This window comes from Mesoplodon bidens (assembly GCF_964165515.1).
Source record: "Mesoplodon bidens genome assembly, chromosome: 2".
Lineage (NCBI taxonomy): Eukaryota > Metazoa > Chordata > Mammalia > Artiodactyla > Ziphiidae > Mesoplodon > Mesoplodon bidens.
Genome location: NC_138177.1, coordinates 49,518,590 through 49,532,938, shown reverse-complemented (window position 1 = coordinate 49,532,938; position 14,349 = coordinate 49,518,590). Strand labels below are relative to the sequence as shown.

The 14,349-nt window shown below is 44.8% G+C and overlaps 1 protein-coding gene across 1 annotated transcript in view; it reads right to left on the bottom strand.

Annotated features, from left to right (window-relative positions):
* Positions 1–10,009: 10,009 nt before the first annotated feature.
* Positions 10,010–14,349, bottom strand: part of LOC308613117 (uncharacterized protein) — a 28,782-nt gene continuing 24,442 nt past the window's right edge. The window contains exons 3-6 of the mRNA XM_081226127.1: positions 11,837–11,885; positions 11,442–11,548; positions 10,650–10,702; positions 10,010–10,386 (exon numbers count right to left, since the gene is read on the bottom strand). Coding sequence (XP_081082253.1) covers positions 10,228–10,386; positions 10,650–10,702; positions 11,442–11,548; positions 11,837–11,885 — 368 coding nt within the window. The 3' untranslated portion in view covers positions 10,010–10,227. The remainder of the gene's footprint in view (positions 10,387–10,649; positions 10,703–11,441; positions 11,549–11,836; positions 11,886–14,349) is intronic.

Here is a 14,349-nt window from a genome sequence, read left to right as displayed (position 1 = left end):
CTTCCATGATGCCTCTTCAAGCCTCACAATATCATGTAGTTGTTAAGGATTTTTGAGCATGACATATTTGGGGTCCTCCATGTGTGTACTCTCACTACGACAGTGTTACAACAATAGAAAGTCCACTTGACTTGGACCTCAGTAACCTGGAGGCCCGAAGCATTCGACCTCTCTGGACTACATTTTCTTCATAAACAATTGCAAGTAGTTTTGATTCAATCATCCACGACTGCTCTAAATCGAGGGTCTATGTCTTACTCTCCTGTGTCCCTTGTCACCAGAACTCTGCCTGCGTCTAGTAGGTGCTCAAGCAGTGTTTGTGGCATGTGTAAGTGAGTGAATGAATTAAAGTGCTGTTATTTATACATGCCTGGGATAGGCCCGCATCTCACACACTGCTTAACTACATGCAAACACTTGCTGAAGATGAGATGATGATTTGCTCACAAAAGCACCTAGTCTGCTCCTTCCCAGAGGCCACTGTCAACGGATTCCTGCTGGTGCTCCTTGGGAGGTCCACATCCAAGCCTCCATCTGCCTAGCCGGATGTGATATGGTCCTCCTCTCTCTGCTTTGAGCTGACAACCCTAAATGAAGCTATAACATCTGTAACATCAACAGGAAGCTATTTCTGATACCTTATCACCTGGTGGAAGTAGGAGCGGCTGATGGAGGTCGATAACTCACATTCACCTCCCACACCCTACACATTTCATAAGACTGCATCCCTCCCAAGCCCTTCTCCCCTTGCACAATGCCTCTTACATTCGTGGGATGTAATGCCTCACAGAGAACATAGCTACTTTCTGCAGGAGAATCAGTTCTCTCTCCCCATTTTTAAGGGGGAAAAACGGTGTGTCAAGAAGACTAAGGAGGGCTTCCCTGGTGGCGCAGTGGTTGAGAGTCCGCCTGCCGATGCAGGGGACGCGGGTTCGTGCCCTGGTCCGAGAGGATCCCATGTGCCGCGGAGCGGCTGGGCCTGTGGGCTGTGGCCGCTGGGCCTGCGCGTCCGGAGCCTGTGCTCCGCAACAGGAGAGGCCACGGTGGTGACAGGCCTGCGTACCGCAAAAAAAAAAAAGAAGACAGGAAAATTTTTTTCTATCGTTTTTATTCTCTTTTCATTTTAGTTATTTATTTATTTTATTATTTTTTGATTAAGGAATTTTTGAAAAGGAGAAAAATACTCATTATCCAATCGTCCTAATACATTTTTGCATAACCCTTTTCCTGCATACTTGTGTTTTTTTTAGTTTCCCAAATTGTTTTCCACATTATAATAAATGAGATTTTAAAACCCTCAATTCTGGTTATGTCACTATCTGCTAACAGCTCTTCAGTGGCTTCCCACTGAATTTAGATCCTGAACAAGATTTACCCTCTTAGCTGTACCTCAGGTACTTTGCTTGCCTTTGTTTCTCCACACTCTTCCAGGCTCTCTCCCACCTCAGGGCATCTGCACACGTGGGTCCCTCTGTGCCCAAAAAGTTTTCACGGCATTTTTTTTTTTCTTTTTTTGATGGTATGCGGGCCTCTCACTGCTGTGGCCTCTCCCGTTGCAGAGCACAGACTCCGGACGTGCAGGCTCAGCTGCCATGGCTCACGGGCCTAGCCGCTCTGCAGCATGTGGGATCTTCCCGGACCAGGGCATGAACCCGCGTCCCCTGCATTGGCAGGCGGACTCTCAACCACTGCACCACCAGGGAAGCCCTTCACAGCATTTTTAATGGTTGCCTAATATCCCACCTTGCTGATATAACCGTAAGTTCCAAAGCATTCTTTGGAGCATCATTCAGTTGTTTCCAGTGTTTTTACTATTGGAGACAACACTGTGATGGGTAGCTTTGTACATACTGATTTTGTTGTTGTTGTCGCTTATTTTAGACTATCTCCTTTGGATAAAGTTCCAGGAGTGGATATCTAAGTCAAAGGAAAGTGACTTTATGGCCTTTGCATCACACTGACCTTTTGTTTTCAGAACATGCATCCCATTAGCAGTGTTTGAGTGTGCCTATTTCACTACAATCTGGATAGCAATGAATTCTCATTTTTCAGTAATTATATAGTGCTATTTCCATGTGTGTTTTAATTTATTTTTTCCAATCTGTTTATTATTAGTAATAAAATGTTCTACTATTCACTGAACACCAGTATATGAAGTTGCTTCGCTTATACTAGCTCCTTTAATCCTCACAACCACCATATAAGGAAGATACTAAGAATATTGTTTTAAAATAAAGAAACTGAATATTGGGAAGGTTAACTTCCCCAAATTCACAGAATTGTAGTAAATAGCAGAATCAGGATTCAAATCTAGATCTTGTATTATTATCTCAAAAGCCATTTGCTTTATGTATTATTTCTCTACCATCTCTATCTTCCAACTAATTCACGTTCTGCAACAGTGAGTTTTGTAGACACTCAACATACCAGACCTTAGGGTGCAGTGCAGCACCCCAAGTTCATGTGACAACAAATATGGAGCACCTAGCCAATGCCTTTCCAGAGTCAGCAGTCTGTAAATAGGCCTCCAGCGCCTCCCCCCCGCCGCCCCACTGCAACCTCCACCACCCCTCCCCTTCCTTTTAGATGCAACTTTTTATTGATTAAAGATCTTCCTCCAAAAACTGAAGTTACAACTAATTGACAGATGCAGTCAAATGCCCACCTCACAGAGTTGTTCAAGATTCAATGAGCCCACATGGGCTCTGTTAACCCACGTGAAACACGCTACAAATACTAGGCTTTATTATCTTTTTAAAATAACATAGAAGGAAATGGTGACTGACTGCTAATGAGCGCAGGGTTTCTTCTGGGGTGATGAAAATGTTCTAAAATTGTGATGATGGTTGCACACATCTACAAATATACTAAAAGCCATAGAATTGGGCTTCCCTGGTGGTGCAGTGGTTGAGAGTCCGCCTGCCGATGCAGGGGACACGGGTTCGTGCCCTGGTCCGGGAAGATCCCACATGCCACGGAGCGGCTGGGCCCGTGAGCCATGGCCACTAAGCCTGCGCGTCCAGAGCCTGTGCTCCGCAACGGGAGAGGCCACAACAGTGAGAGGCCCGCGTACCAGAAAAAAAAAAAAAGCCATAGAATTGTGAATTGTATGGTATGTGAATTCTATCTCAATAAAGCTGATATTTTATCAAATAGCAAGGGCTTTGCTACTGTGGTCACTATGTTATTTCCTCCAAATTGTTCTGCCATTCATTCATTCATGCTACAGATATTTCTTGATAGTTGACAATGCACCTGGCCCTGCACTTAGGATCCAGAGGTAAAGAAGATGGACTTGATCCCTATCCCCATGCAATTGGGGTCATAGACTTCAGACAAGAAATTACACTAAGGTGTGATGAATGCTGTCTCCTGGAAAGTTAAATGGAGCCAGGGAACATATAGCAGAAGGGCTCATCACAGTCTTTGATCAGAGAAGGACTCAGCTCTGACCTAGGGAGTGGGGGGAGGGCTACAGGCAGAAGAAAGAGCATGAGTAAAATCTCAGTGGGGAGAGAGAGAACTAGTGTATTTGGAAAACTGAAAGCCAGCCACGATAAAGGGGAGAGAGCGGGAGGGCAGTGAGGAGTGATGAGGCTGAGGGGGTGCATATGGATGGGATCACAGAGGGCCTTGTGGGCCCTGCTAAGAAGTTAGGATTTATCCAATGGACGACTGGAACCCATTGAAGGTGCGTTGATAAGCTGAAGAAACGTTAACTGATAATGGCCACTCAGAGTTTGTTTTTTGAAGAAACTCTGTTTGCAATGTAGAGAACAGATTAGAGGGAGAGACAGAGGCAATTAAACAGATCTTTAAAATATGCAAGATGTAGAAGTGGTAGGATTTGGTGATCGAATTACTTGGAATGGAAGTGGGAGGAAGAGAATGGCAAAGTGACTCATAGATTTTCTGATAGGGCCAGTGGGTGGCCAGTGGGGAGGGAGAGGGCAGTGGGGGAGCTGCAGCATGCTTTCTGTGCCTGATGTTGAGTGTGATTACACAGGGGCCCAGTCTGCAGAGTGGTTAAAGACGGGGGCCCTGAAGCCAGACTGACTCTGCTGCTACCTATCTTCTCTGTGACTTGATTTCTTGAAGACAAGAATAACAGTAACTTTCTCAAGTGCTGCTGTGAGGCTTATATGAGTTATATGTGAGGCACTTAAAATATGTCTGTTAAGACTATGGAAGTGTTTACACACAGTTATGACTACAAAAGTATTTATCATTATTATTGCTGTCATATACCCAAGAGGTGAAGGCCACTAAGCAGTTAGATGTGTCTCTATAGATGTCTACAGTTTGAGACGTAGATTTCAGGGGCGTCGGCAAGCAGACAGCACTAAAGCCTTTGGGAGTAGAGTGAGAAGGCAAAGGGCCAGGAGAGAGCCCCGAGGTGCTCCAATATCAGAGGGACAGGTGGAGCCTGCCAAGGACACCCCAAGGGCATGGCAAAGATACAGGAGGTGGGGTGGGAGCGCCCAGGTGCCAAGCCCCAAGGAACATCCTTCTAACTCACTGGGACCTCTGGCTGTCCCCCCGCCACTTTCCTTGTGCAGTCAAGATTGCTCCAGCTAGGTGTTTCCAGGGAACATTGGTGAATTCAGTAAATCAAATTTTTAACATCTATGCCCCGAGTGTATTAGAGGAGGGCACTATTTTTACAAAGCCTGAAATACACCTATTTTTTTTTTTTTTTTTTGCGGTATGCAGGCCTCTCACTGTTGTGGCCTCTCCCGTTGCGGAGCACAGGCTCTGGATGCGCAGGCTCAGCGGCCATGGCTCACGGGCCCAGCCGCTCCGCGGCATATGGGATCCTCCCAGACCAGGGCACGAACCTGTGTCCCCTGCATCAGCAGACGGACTCTCAACCACTGCGCCACCAGGGAGGCCCTACACCTACTTATAAAGACAAGAATCCTTTTGGGATGAGGGACATCCCTCTACACTCATCAATTTCAAAAGTTTGGACCTTTGTACATTCAGTATATCCTTTTCTCTATCTGGGCTGGCCTTCTTTGCACACAAATTTTTTTTTCCACTGTTTTTTGTGTCTGTTTTAACTCCACTTAGATCATTGGCTCTTAAGGAAGTGAAAAATTAAGGACCATGTGATTTATTTATTTGTTGAGTTCCTGTTTATGAAATGTTGCTGCATAGTACTTGAGTCAGGTTCCCAAAAAAAAAAAAAAAAAAAAACGTTACTGATAGTGGCCACGCCCTTCTAATGATGGCAAAATCGTCCTGCTGTTCTAGTCCATTCAACTGATCCATGAGAAATATCTCCTTGTAACATGATCAATTGTCATGTCAGTTGATAATAATTCTTCACATTTTTCTACAGCATCTTGTAATTTACAGAATATTTTCATATAACATCATCAGAAAATACCTACCTTCAAAGTAGTCACAGATTATTTCCATAATCTGTGAACTTATTATTTCCATTTTAGAGATGAGAAAATCTGAACTTAAAGAAATCAGTTAACTTTCCAAAGGTTGTACAAGGTAAGTGAAGGGCCAAGACTGATAGCTGACAAGAGAGTGGTGCATGGAGTGGGTGGGGGGCAGGGGGCAGTGGGAGCTGTCCATCCTGGAAGCAGGCGCTCAAGGGGTGCATTGTCTGCAGTGGATTTAAAAAATAATAAAACCAACTAAAAGCAGTCTACTTTTTGTTATTACCATGCACCAGTGATTCCAAATACTGTCAGAAATACTCCTCCCTGCTGGGCACCGAGAAGCTGGCTTTTTCTATCCTCTAATAAGAAACATTAAGGGAGCAAGTGAACCTTATTTCCAGTCACACAGAGAGATTTTTCTCAGGACTTTGCAAAGCGTTTTACGTTCCAAATCCCTGCCCTTGTTAAAACAGATACATTTCTTTGAGGGTGTTCAGAACATTGCAGAATTATGTTTTCCCAAGAGAAACAGCAACCACCACATGGCCAAACGTCTAGAAGCTCCTCAGCCTATTTAACAGAATTTCCCAAGAATCTTTCTTTCTTTCTTTTTTTTTTTTTTTTTTTTTTTTTTGCGGTACACAGGTCTCTCACTGTTGTGGCCTCTCCCGTTGCGGAGCACAGGCTCCGGACGCGCAGGCTCAGCAGCCATGGCTCACGGGCCCAGTTGCTCCGCGGCATGTGGGATCTTCCCGGACCAGGGCACGAACCTGTGTCCCCTGCATCCGCAGGCGGACTCTCAACCACTGCGCCACCAGGGAAGCGCTCCCCCCAAGAATCTTTAGAAGAGTAGCACCCATTCACTCATTCAGCAAAATGCACTGAGCAGCTCCTCTGAGAGTGATGTAAGGCAGGAGCCATGGGTGCGGATGAGCAACAAGGAAAGGAGGACAGCTACATCCGCCAGGCCAGTGGGTTGTGGACAACTTCTTCTGCAGGTGAGCTGGAGGGATTTGTCTTAGTGCCCAAGACCTGGGCCTCCTTGGAGTGTATAACTCACTTGCCCTCTGCTTTAGCTGTAAAGGTCCAGAATTCTCCCATCCTAACTGAGAAGGGCAGCTGTTTGCTCCAAACTCACAAAGGCTAATTCAGAAGTGGAGAGTCCTAGCTGCTAGCAGCCCAGACCTGAGGCGTTTCCTGGAACCCATCAATGCTAATACTCAACGCTCTCAGTGCTAAAACTAGAACAGTCCAGGGCAAACCAGGATGGTTGCTCATCCATCCTTCTAGTTGCTGAGATTTTTAAATCATTATTTAGTGCTCATTTTACTTCTGTTGAAATCACTGTGGGTCCCAAGCTTGGGGCATGGAGAGTCTCAACATCTTCATCTTAGCTATGTATCGGAACATGAGCTCCAGGAAGAGCCTAGAGCAGGGCTTCTCGACAGCAGCATTTTGTGCAGGATAATTCTATTTTGTGGGGAGCCTTTCCAGTGCATTGTAGAATGTTTAACAGCATCCCTAGCCTCTACCCACTATATGCCAGTAGCACACACACACACACACACACATGCCACTCCATTATGACAATCAAAAATGTCTCCAGATATTTTCAGATATCTGGGAAGGGGAGCAAAATTGCTCCCAGCTGAGAGCTACTGCACCAGAGAGATGTCTCTGGCTGCCTAACTAAAAATTGGGGGCTGTTGGGTACAGATCAAAGCTGGAAGAGGAGGTGTCCTCGCTTCAGACTGGGCACAGCTACCCCATTTGCCACATAAAAGACTAATAATGACTATTCTGTACCCTCCTTGGATAAAATCAGAAGCAGAGTTAGGCTGGGGTCTCCCTGTGACAGTCCCACTTGGGCAGGTGTCCCCTTAAACAAGCTCTTCCCACAGGGCGTTACAAGGATTACTTCCCGTCCTATGGGATGCCCCCTAAGAAAACAAAAGGGAGTTTAAAGAATACTATTCATAAAGTACATTACATATCGGAGGCTCTGAGAAGTCTCGCCATAAAGAAACCTGTTTAAATTTTTCAACACAGATATATGCTGAGGCCAGACTATCCATTTAAATACCATTGTTAATATCCCAATTGTAAGTTCTTTGGAAACTCTGGTGCCCTCCCTGAGATTTCTGAGAATTTTCAGACGGTTTGTGTTCTTATGTTTGCTTCCAGCTCTGAGTTCAGCCTCCCCCTGAATTGTCCAACGCATTCAGATTGCACCTCTTACCACTTCCCTCTTATTTCTGCTCTATGCTGACCAAGATGTGGATTTCAGTCCCTTGTCCATGATGTCCCCTTCCCCAAAATACCCACACCAGACCTTGGTGTGTTCAACGGGCTTTACTGAGGTTTGTGGTGGTGGAAATGTTTTACATGATTTTAGCCCCCTTTCCCCTCAAAAATGTCCTTGTTGTCTCCCCAGCAGCCTCCTCCACCCCCACCCCAACTCTATTCTCACTTTATTGTATAAAACAACTTTGCTCTCTGCTCCTTATTGGCTTTGGACTTGCTTTTGCACTTTCAAAGCCTTGTTAACAGGTGACCACATAATTTATCACCCAAACTATGACACTTTTGAGAATGAAAGTGGACCTAATAATAGTGTCTCTGGGACAACAGTTGTATACAAGGAAAGTCCCCATCATACCAGGTGTGCGGTCACCCTACATCTGTACTATAACAAAGGGCTCTCTGCCCTTGGACTTACCCAGTATCAACAGAAAAAAGGGCAGAGGCTTAGAAATCTTTGTGTTTCCTTTCTGCTTCCTCCTCCCCTCTCCAGTCTCTATGAGTGGAAAGGAGCCATAAAGAATGTGTTTTCTTACTGATGTTAACCATATGCCATCCTCCTTTGAAGACAGAAGTGGCTTCTATCATTTTTGGTTTTAAATGAAAAATTACTTTTCTCCATTACTCTTTACTTATTCATCATTTCCCATACTTATTTGGTCATAGATCTCACCTACTCTCTACATCCCAACATCCATTAACATCTCTCATAACTGGAAGAACACACTTTGGGAAACTTTGAGCTCAAAGGTAGGGAGGATCATCTACACTGCCACGAAATAATCTTGTGATGACAGAATTAGGGTGGAGTGGAGACCAGGAGTCCCCTATAAATGAGGAGAATATCTGGAGATTAACAAATGTGAGCAGTGGGAGTATAGAGAGTGGTGCAGCCAGAGGCATAATCCCCAAAGGACCAGGGGTCCCTGTACTCCCACTGCATGGAGTATGCTGTGGGAAACACTGCCTTAGATCACTGATTCCCAAACTCAGGTGCTGATTTGTGGCACACACCTCATCTCCCCATACTGCCCACCCCCCGCCAACTCCAGACACACTAACATCCTTGATATTCTTTGACCATGTAAAGTATACTTCCACCTCAGGGCCTTTGCACTTGCTGTCCCTTCTGCCTGACATGCTCTTCCCCATTTACCCTCAGGTCTCACTTTCTCACTGCCTTCAGGTCAAATGTCAGCAAGCCTGTACCTGACTATCTAATACAAAATAGCAACCCACTCCCACCTGGTGTTCCCTACCTTCCAGGACTTGCTTAATTTTGGTCCATAGCACATGCTACTATGTGACAGTCTGTGTACTTTCTTGTTTATTTGTTCACTGCCCCCCTCCTAGAAGGTAAGCTCCATGAGAATAAGGTTTTGTCTGTTGGGTTCACTGCTGTATTCCCAGGGTCTAGAATATGGTGGTGTTTAATGCATGTTTTTATTTATTTTTTTTTAAAGGAATTTGTTGTTGTTGTTGTTGTTGCTGTGCATGGGCTTTCTCTAGTTGCGGCAAGCGGGGCTACTCTTTGTTGCGGTGCGCAGGCTTCTCACTGCAGTGGCTTCTCTTGTTGTAGAGCACAGGCTCTAGGTGCGCGGGCTTCAGTAGTTGGGGCACGCGGGCTCAGTAGTTGGGGCTCGCCGGCTCTAGAGCACAGGCTCAGTAGTTGTGGTGCACGGGCTTAGTTGCTCCGCGGCATGAGTCTAGGACCAGGGCTCGAACCCGTGTCCCCTGCCTTGGCAGGCGGATTCTTAACCACTGTGCCACCAGGGAAGCCCTAATGCATGTTTTTAAATGAAGGAAAGAAGGAATGAATCCGTTGCAAAGTTCCAGACATCTTCCGAAGTTCCCACGGAACAGACACTGGTTGGTGGTGACATGTACTCACTTCCACCGGGTGCTCCTTCCCCAGCTCCTGTCCCGGGTGGCCCCACATTCTCTGCGTTCACTCCCTCAGGAAGAAGACTTTACATGTACTTGCAGCTCCCCCATGCCTCCTCCCCCCACACTTGGTACATAGTCCGGCAAAGCTGCTGTGAAGACACAGACACAGCAGTCAGCCATTCACGTCTCCAGACGCGAGTGTGACTCATGAATTAACCTCTACAGGGTGTCAATTCCTGACAGGGCAGAACAAGAGAGACAAAATCCAGAAGCTGGTCCTTGAGTGGTGCAAGCCCCACTCCTCAGCCCTTGCCTCAGAAGGGCAGAGGCGAGAAAGGGCTCCTCTGTTGGCCAGTCTCTCTCAGGAACCTACTTCCGGGGCTCAGGGTGGCTGGAATGATTGTGTCCCTTGTCTCTCAGATGTCACTCCTTTCCATTATAACTGCACTTTGTTTCCAATAAATTAGAAGAAATACCCAGTCGTTTACCTCCATCAGAATATGGTTTATGCATTTTAAACACACACACACACACACACACACACACACACACACACACACATCTAAAGGAAAAGCCGTTTCAGGATCCAGCTGGGGCACAGGTCTGACTCTCCTCTCTGAAACATCTCACTGGCTTCCCATCAGTGGAATACAATGGAGGCATATTCCACTTGGTCTGGTGATGTCCTTCTGGGATGATCGAAAGGGGGTACGTTGGCATAGACAGCGAAGTCATCCTTTTTCCTGGGGGCCAAGTTGATCACGTTGGAATATATGGCATCAGCATGGCAGGAAAGCTCCTTTAGAGATAGGACACAGGTTAGAGGCACCAGCCACTTCTAAAGATAAAACCAGCTACTGGGGCCCCTATAGGACAGCAAGTGGAACATTGGGTTCTTGCTGAGCAAGCCCTAGATCTGCCTTGATTTTCAAAAGCATTTCTTTCAGGGCTGTTCTCTTCCTCATCACCACCACCCCTGTATGGGGTCTACCTAGGAACAGCATGAAATCCTGGCAGAGATAACCAGGAGCCCCTCTAGGTATGACTCCACTATTTCCTTACCAAGGATTTGTGGAGAAGGTTGGTCTGATGCTTCAGTTGTTTCTTAGATAGTCCTAGAAAAATTAATAAATTCAGAGTCAGCCTGAGCTGGGGTAGTAACCATCTTTCCTTGATTGATTACTGGGCTTAGGGTTGGACTTCAGAATGCAAAATCCACCGTGTTCAACCCATTGGGCCTCTGAGACTGAGCTAAGTGCCCAGGAAGAGGCAGGGGGAGTAAGCACTGTTGGTATACTTTATAATTTTGTTTAGTATTTAGATGAGTTTGGCATCAATATATTTTTTTTAACAAACCCTCCCTGTGATTCTTATACATGCTAACATTTTTTTTTTTTTTGCGGTACGCAGGCCTCTCACTGCTGTGGCCTCTCCCGCTGCGGAGCACAGGCTCTGGACGCGCAGGCTCAGCGGCCATGGCTCACGGGCCCAGCCACTCCGCGGCATGTGGGATCTTCCCGGACCGGGGCACGAACCCATGTCCCCTGCATCGGCAGGCGGACTCTCAACTACTGCACCACGAGGGAAGCCCCTGGCATCAATATTTATTTTAGTTGATGCATATAAACCATGTCTATACAGATTGCTTATGTATGGCTTTTAGCTTAAAGAATTTGTACCATAAATAAATCTTGTTGCTATGTGCTGAGTCCCTGGCAACTCCAGAGAACAGACCCTATAGCCTGCCCTCTTCTACCCTCCCCCAAGTCTGCCCCATAGGAAAGATACCCCATCTCTGCCCTTGGTTTCTCCTCTTTCCTGGTTCCCAGCTCCAGGGCCAGCCGTTCAACTCACTCTCATGCCTCCATTTCTTCAGAGTCATGGACAAGAGCCCCACCAGCAGCAAAATGAGGGCCACAACACCGATGGAGCTAGAAACAGCTGTGGCTGCTGTGCCTAAGCTGAGGGAAGCAAACAAGACAATGAAGATGCTTCAGCTGCCCTGGCTGGCTATGGTGATCATCCACAAAATTGCCCTGGGGCCTCCCCACTTCTGTGGGAGCTCTCTCACCTCTGGGCTTCCACATCCCCAATAGCCAACCATCTCCTGCCCCCATTTTGAGCCTCTCTCCTCTGCCCCAGCCTCCATGGCCATGGTCCCACCCACACCAGTCCGCAAATGGGGGCCAAGCAGACCGTCTTCCAAGATCCCTGATACTCCTGCATGGGCCAGCCCTTCTCTCACCCACCTGCTGATTTCTTTAGGGCCAGTGCCTATCTTCAGGGTGGTGATGTTCTCTGAAGAAAGGGATAGAGAAGAAAAAGAAAGGAAATTTGAGAGTAATTCTTTTTGTTTTGTTTTGTTTTGCTAGTTATTTCTGAGATATACATTTTAAAGTAATAACTAGAATTATGACTTATAACATTATACCAGAACATATAAGATGTTTAGAAATTTCATGTAATGTCTGAAACATTTATATTAACATATCTCTATACAAATAACCCAAAGAAGGTTTAGTATTACTTGTTTATTTCTGTTTGTTTGTTTGTTTATACTGCAGGTTCTTATTAGTCATCAATTTTATACACATCAGTGTATACATGTCAATCCCAATCGCCCAATTCAGCACACCCCATCCCCACCCCACCGCGGTTTTCCCCCCTTGGTGTCCATACGTTTGTTCTCTACATCTGTGTCTCAACTTCTGCCCTGCAAAGCGGTTCATCTGTACCATTTTTCTAGGTTCCCCATACATGCGTTAATATACGATATTTGTTTTTCTCTTTCTGCCTCACTTCACTCTGTATGACAGTCTCTAGATCCATCCATGTCTCAACAAATGACTCAATTTCGTTCCTTTTTATAGCTGAGTAATATTCCATTGTATATATGCACCACATCTTTATCCATTCATCTGTCGATGAGCATTTAGGTTGCTTCCATGACCTGGTTATTGTAAACAGTGCTGCAATGAACATTGTGGTGCATGTGTCTTTTTGAATTATGGTTTTCTCTGGGTATATGCCCAGTAGTGGGATAGCTGGATCATATGGTAATTCTATTTTTAGTTTTTTAAGGAACCTCCATACTGTTCTCCATAGTGGCTGTATCAATTTACATTCCCACCAATAGTGCAAGAGGGTTCCCTTTTCTCCACACCCTCTCCAGCATTTGTTGTTTGTAGATTTTCTGATGATGCCCATTCTAACTGGTGTGAGGTGATACCTCATTGTAGTTTTGATTTGCATTTCTCTAATAATTAGTGATGTTGAGCACCTTTTCATGTGCTTCTTGGCCATCTGTATGTCTTCTTTGGAGAAATGTCTATTTAGGTCTTCTGCCCATTTTTGGATTGGGTTGTTTGTTTCTTTAATATTGAGCTGCATGAGCTGTTTATATATTTTGGAGATTAATCCTTTGTCCGTTGATTCGTTTGCAAATATTTTCTCCCATTCTGAGGGTTGTCTTTTCATCTTGTTTATGGTTTCGTTTGCTGTGCGAAAGCTTTGAACTTTCATTAGGTCCCAATTGTTTATTTTTGTTTTTATTTCCATTACTCTAGGAGGTGGATCGAAAAAGATCTTGCTGTGATTTATGTCAGACAGTGTTCTTCCTATGTTTTCCTCTAAGAGTTTTATAGTGTCCAGGCTTACATTTAGGTCTCGAATCCATTTGGAGTTTATTTTTGTGTATGGTGTTAGGGAGTGTTCTAATTTCATTCCTTTACATGTAGCTGTCCAGTTTTCCCAGCACCACTTACTGAAGAGACTGTCTTTTCTCCATTGTATATCCTTGCCTCCTTTGTCATAGATTAGTTGACCATAGGTGCATGGGTTTATCTCTGGGCTTTCTATCTTGTTCCATTGATCTATGTTTCTGTTTTTGTGCCAGTACCATATTGTCTTGATTCCTGTAGCTTTGTATTATAGTCTGAAGTCAGGGAGTCTGATTCCTCCAGCTCCTTTTTTTTTCCCTCAAGACTGCTTTGGCTATTCAGGGTCTTTTGTGTCTCCATACAAATTTTAAGATGATTTGTTCTAGTTCCATAAAAAATGCCATTGGTAATTTGATAGGGATTGCATTGAATCTGTAGATTGTTTTGGGTATTATAGTCATTATCACAATATTGATTCTTCCAATCCAAAAACATGGTATATCTCTCCATCTGCTGGTATCATCTTTAATTTCTTTCATCAGTGTCTTATAGTTTTCTGCATACAGGTCTTTTGTCTTCCTAGGTAGGTTTATTCCTAGGTATTTTATTCTTCTTGTTGCAATGGTAAATGGGAGTGTTTCCCTAATTTCTCTTTCAGATTTTTCATCATTAGTGTATAGGAATGCAAGAGATTTCTGTGCATTAATTTTGTATCCTGCAACTTTACCAAATTCATTGATTAGCTCTAGTAGTTTTCTGGTGGCATTTTTAGGATTCTCTACGTATAGTATCATGTCATCTGCAAACAGTGACAGTTTTACTTCTTCTTTTCCAATTTGTATTCCTTTTATTTCTTTTTCTTCTCTGATTTCCTTGGCTAGGACTTCCAAAACTATGTTGAATAATAGTGGTGAGAGTGGACATCCTTGTCTTGTTCCTGATCTTAGAGGAAATGCTTTCAGTTTTTCCCCATTGAGAAAGATGTTTGCTGTGGGTTTGTCATATATGGCCTTTATTATGTTGAGCTAGGTTCCCTCTATGCCCACTTTCTGGAGAGTTTTTATCATAAATGGGTCTTGAATTTTGTCAAAAGCTTTTTCTGC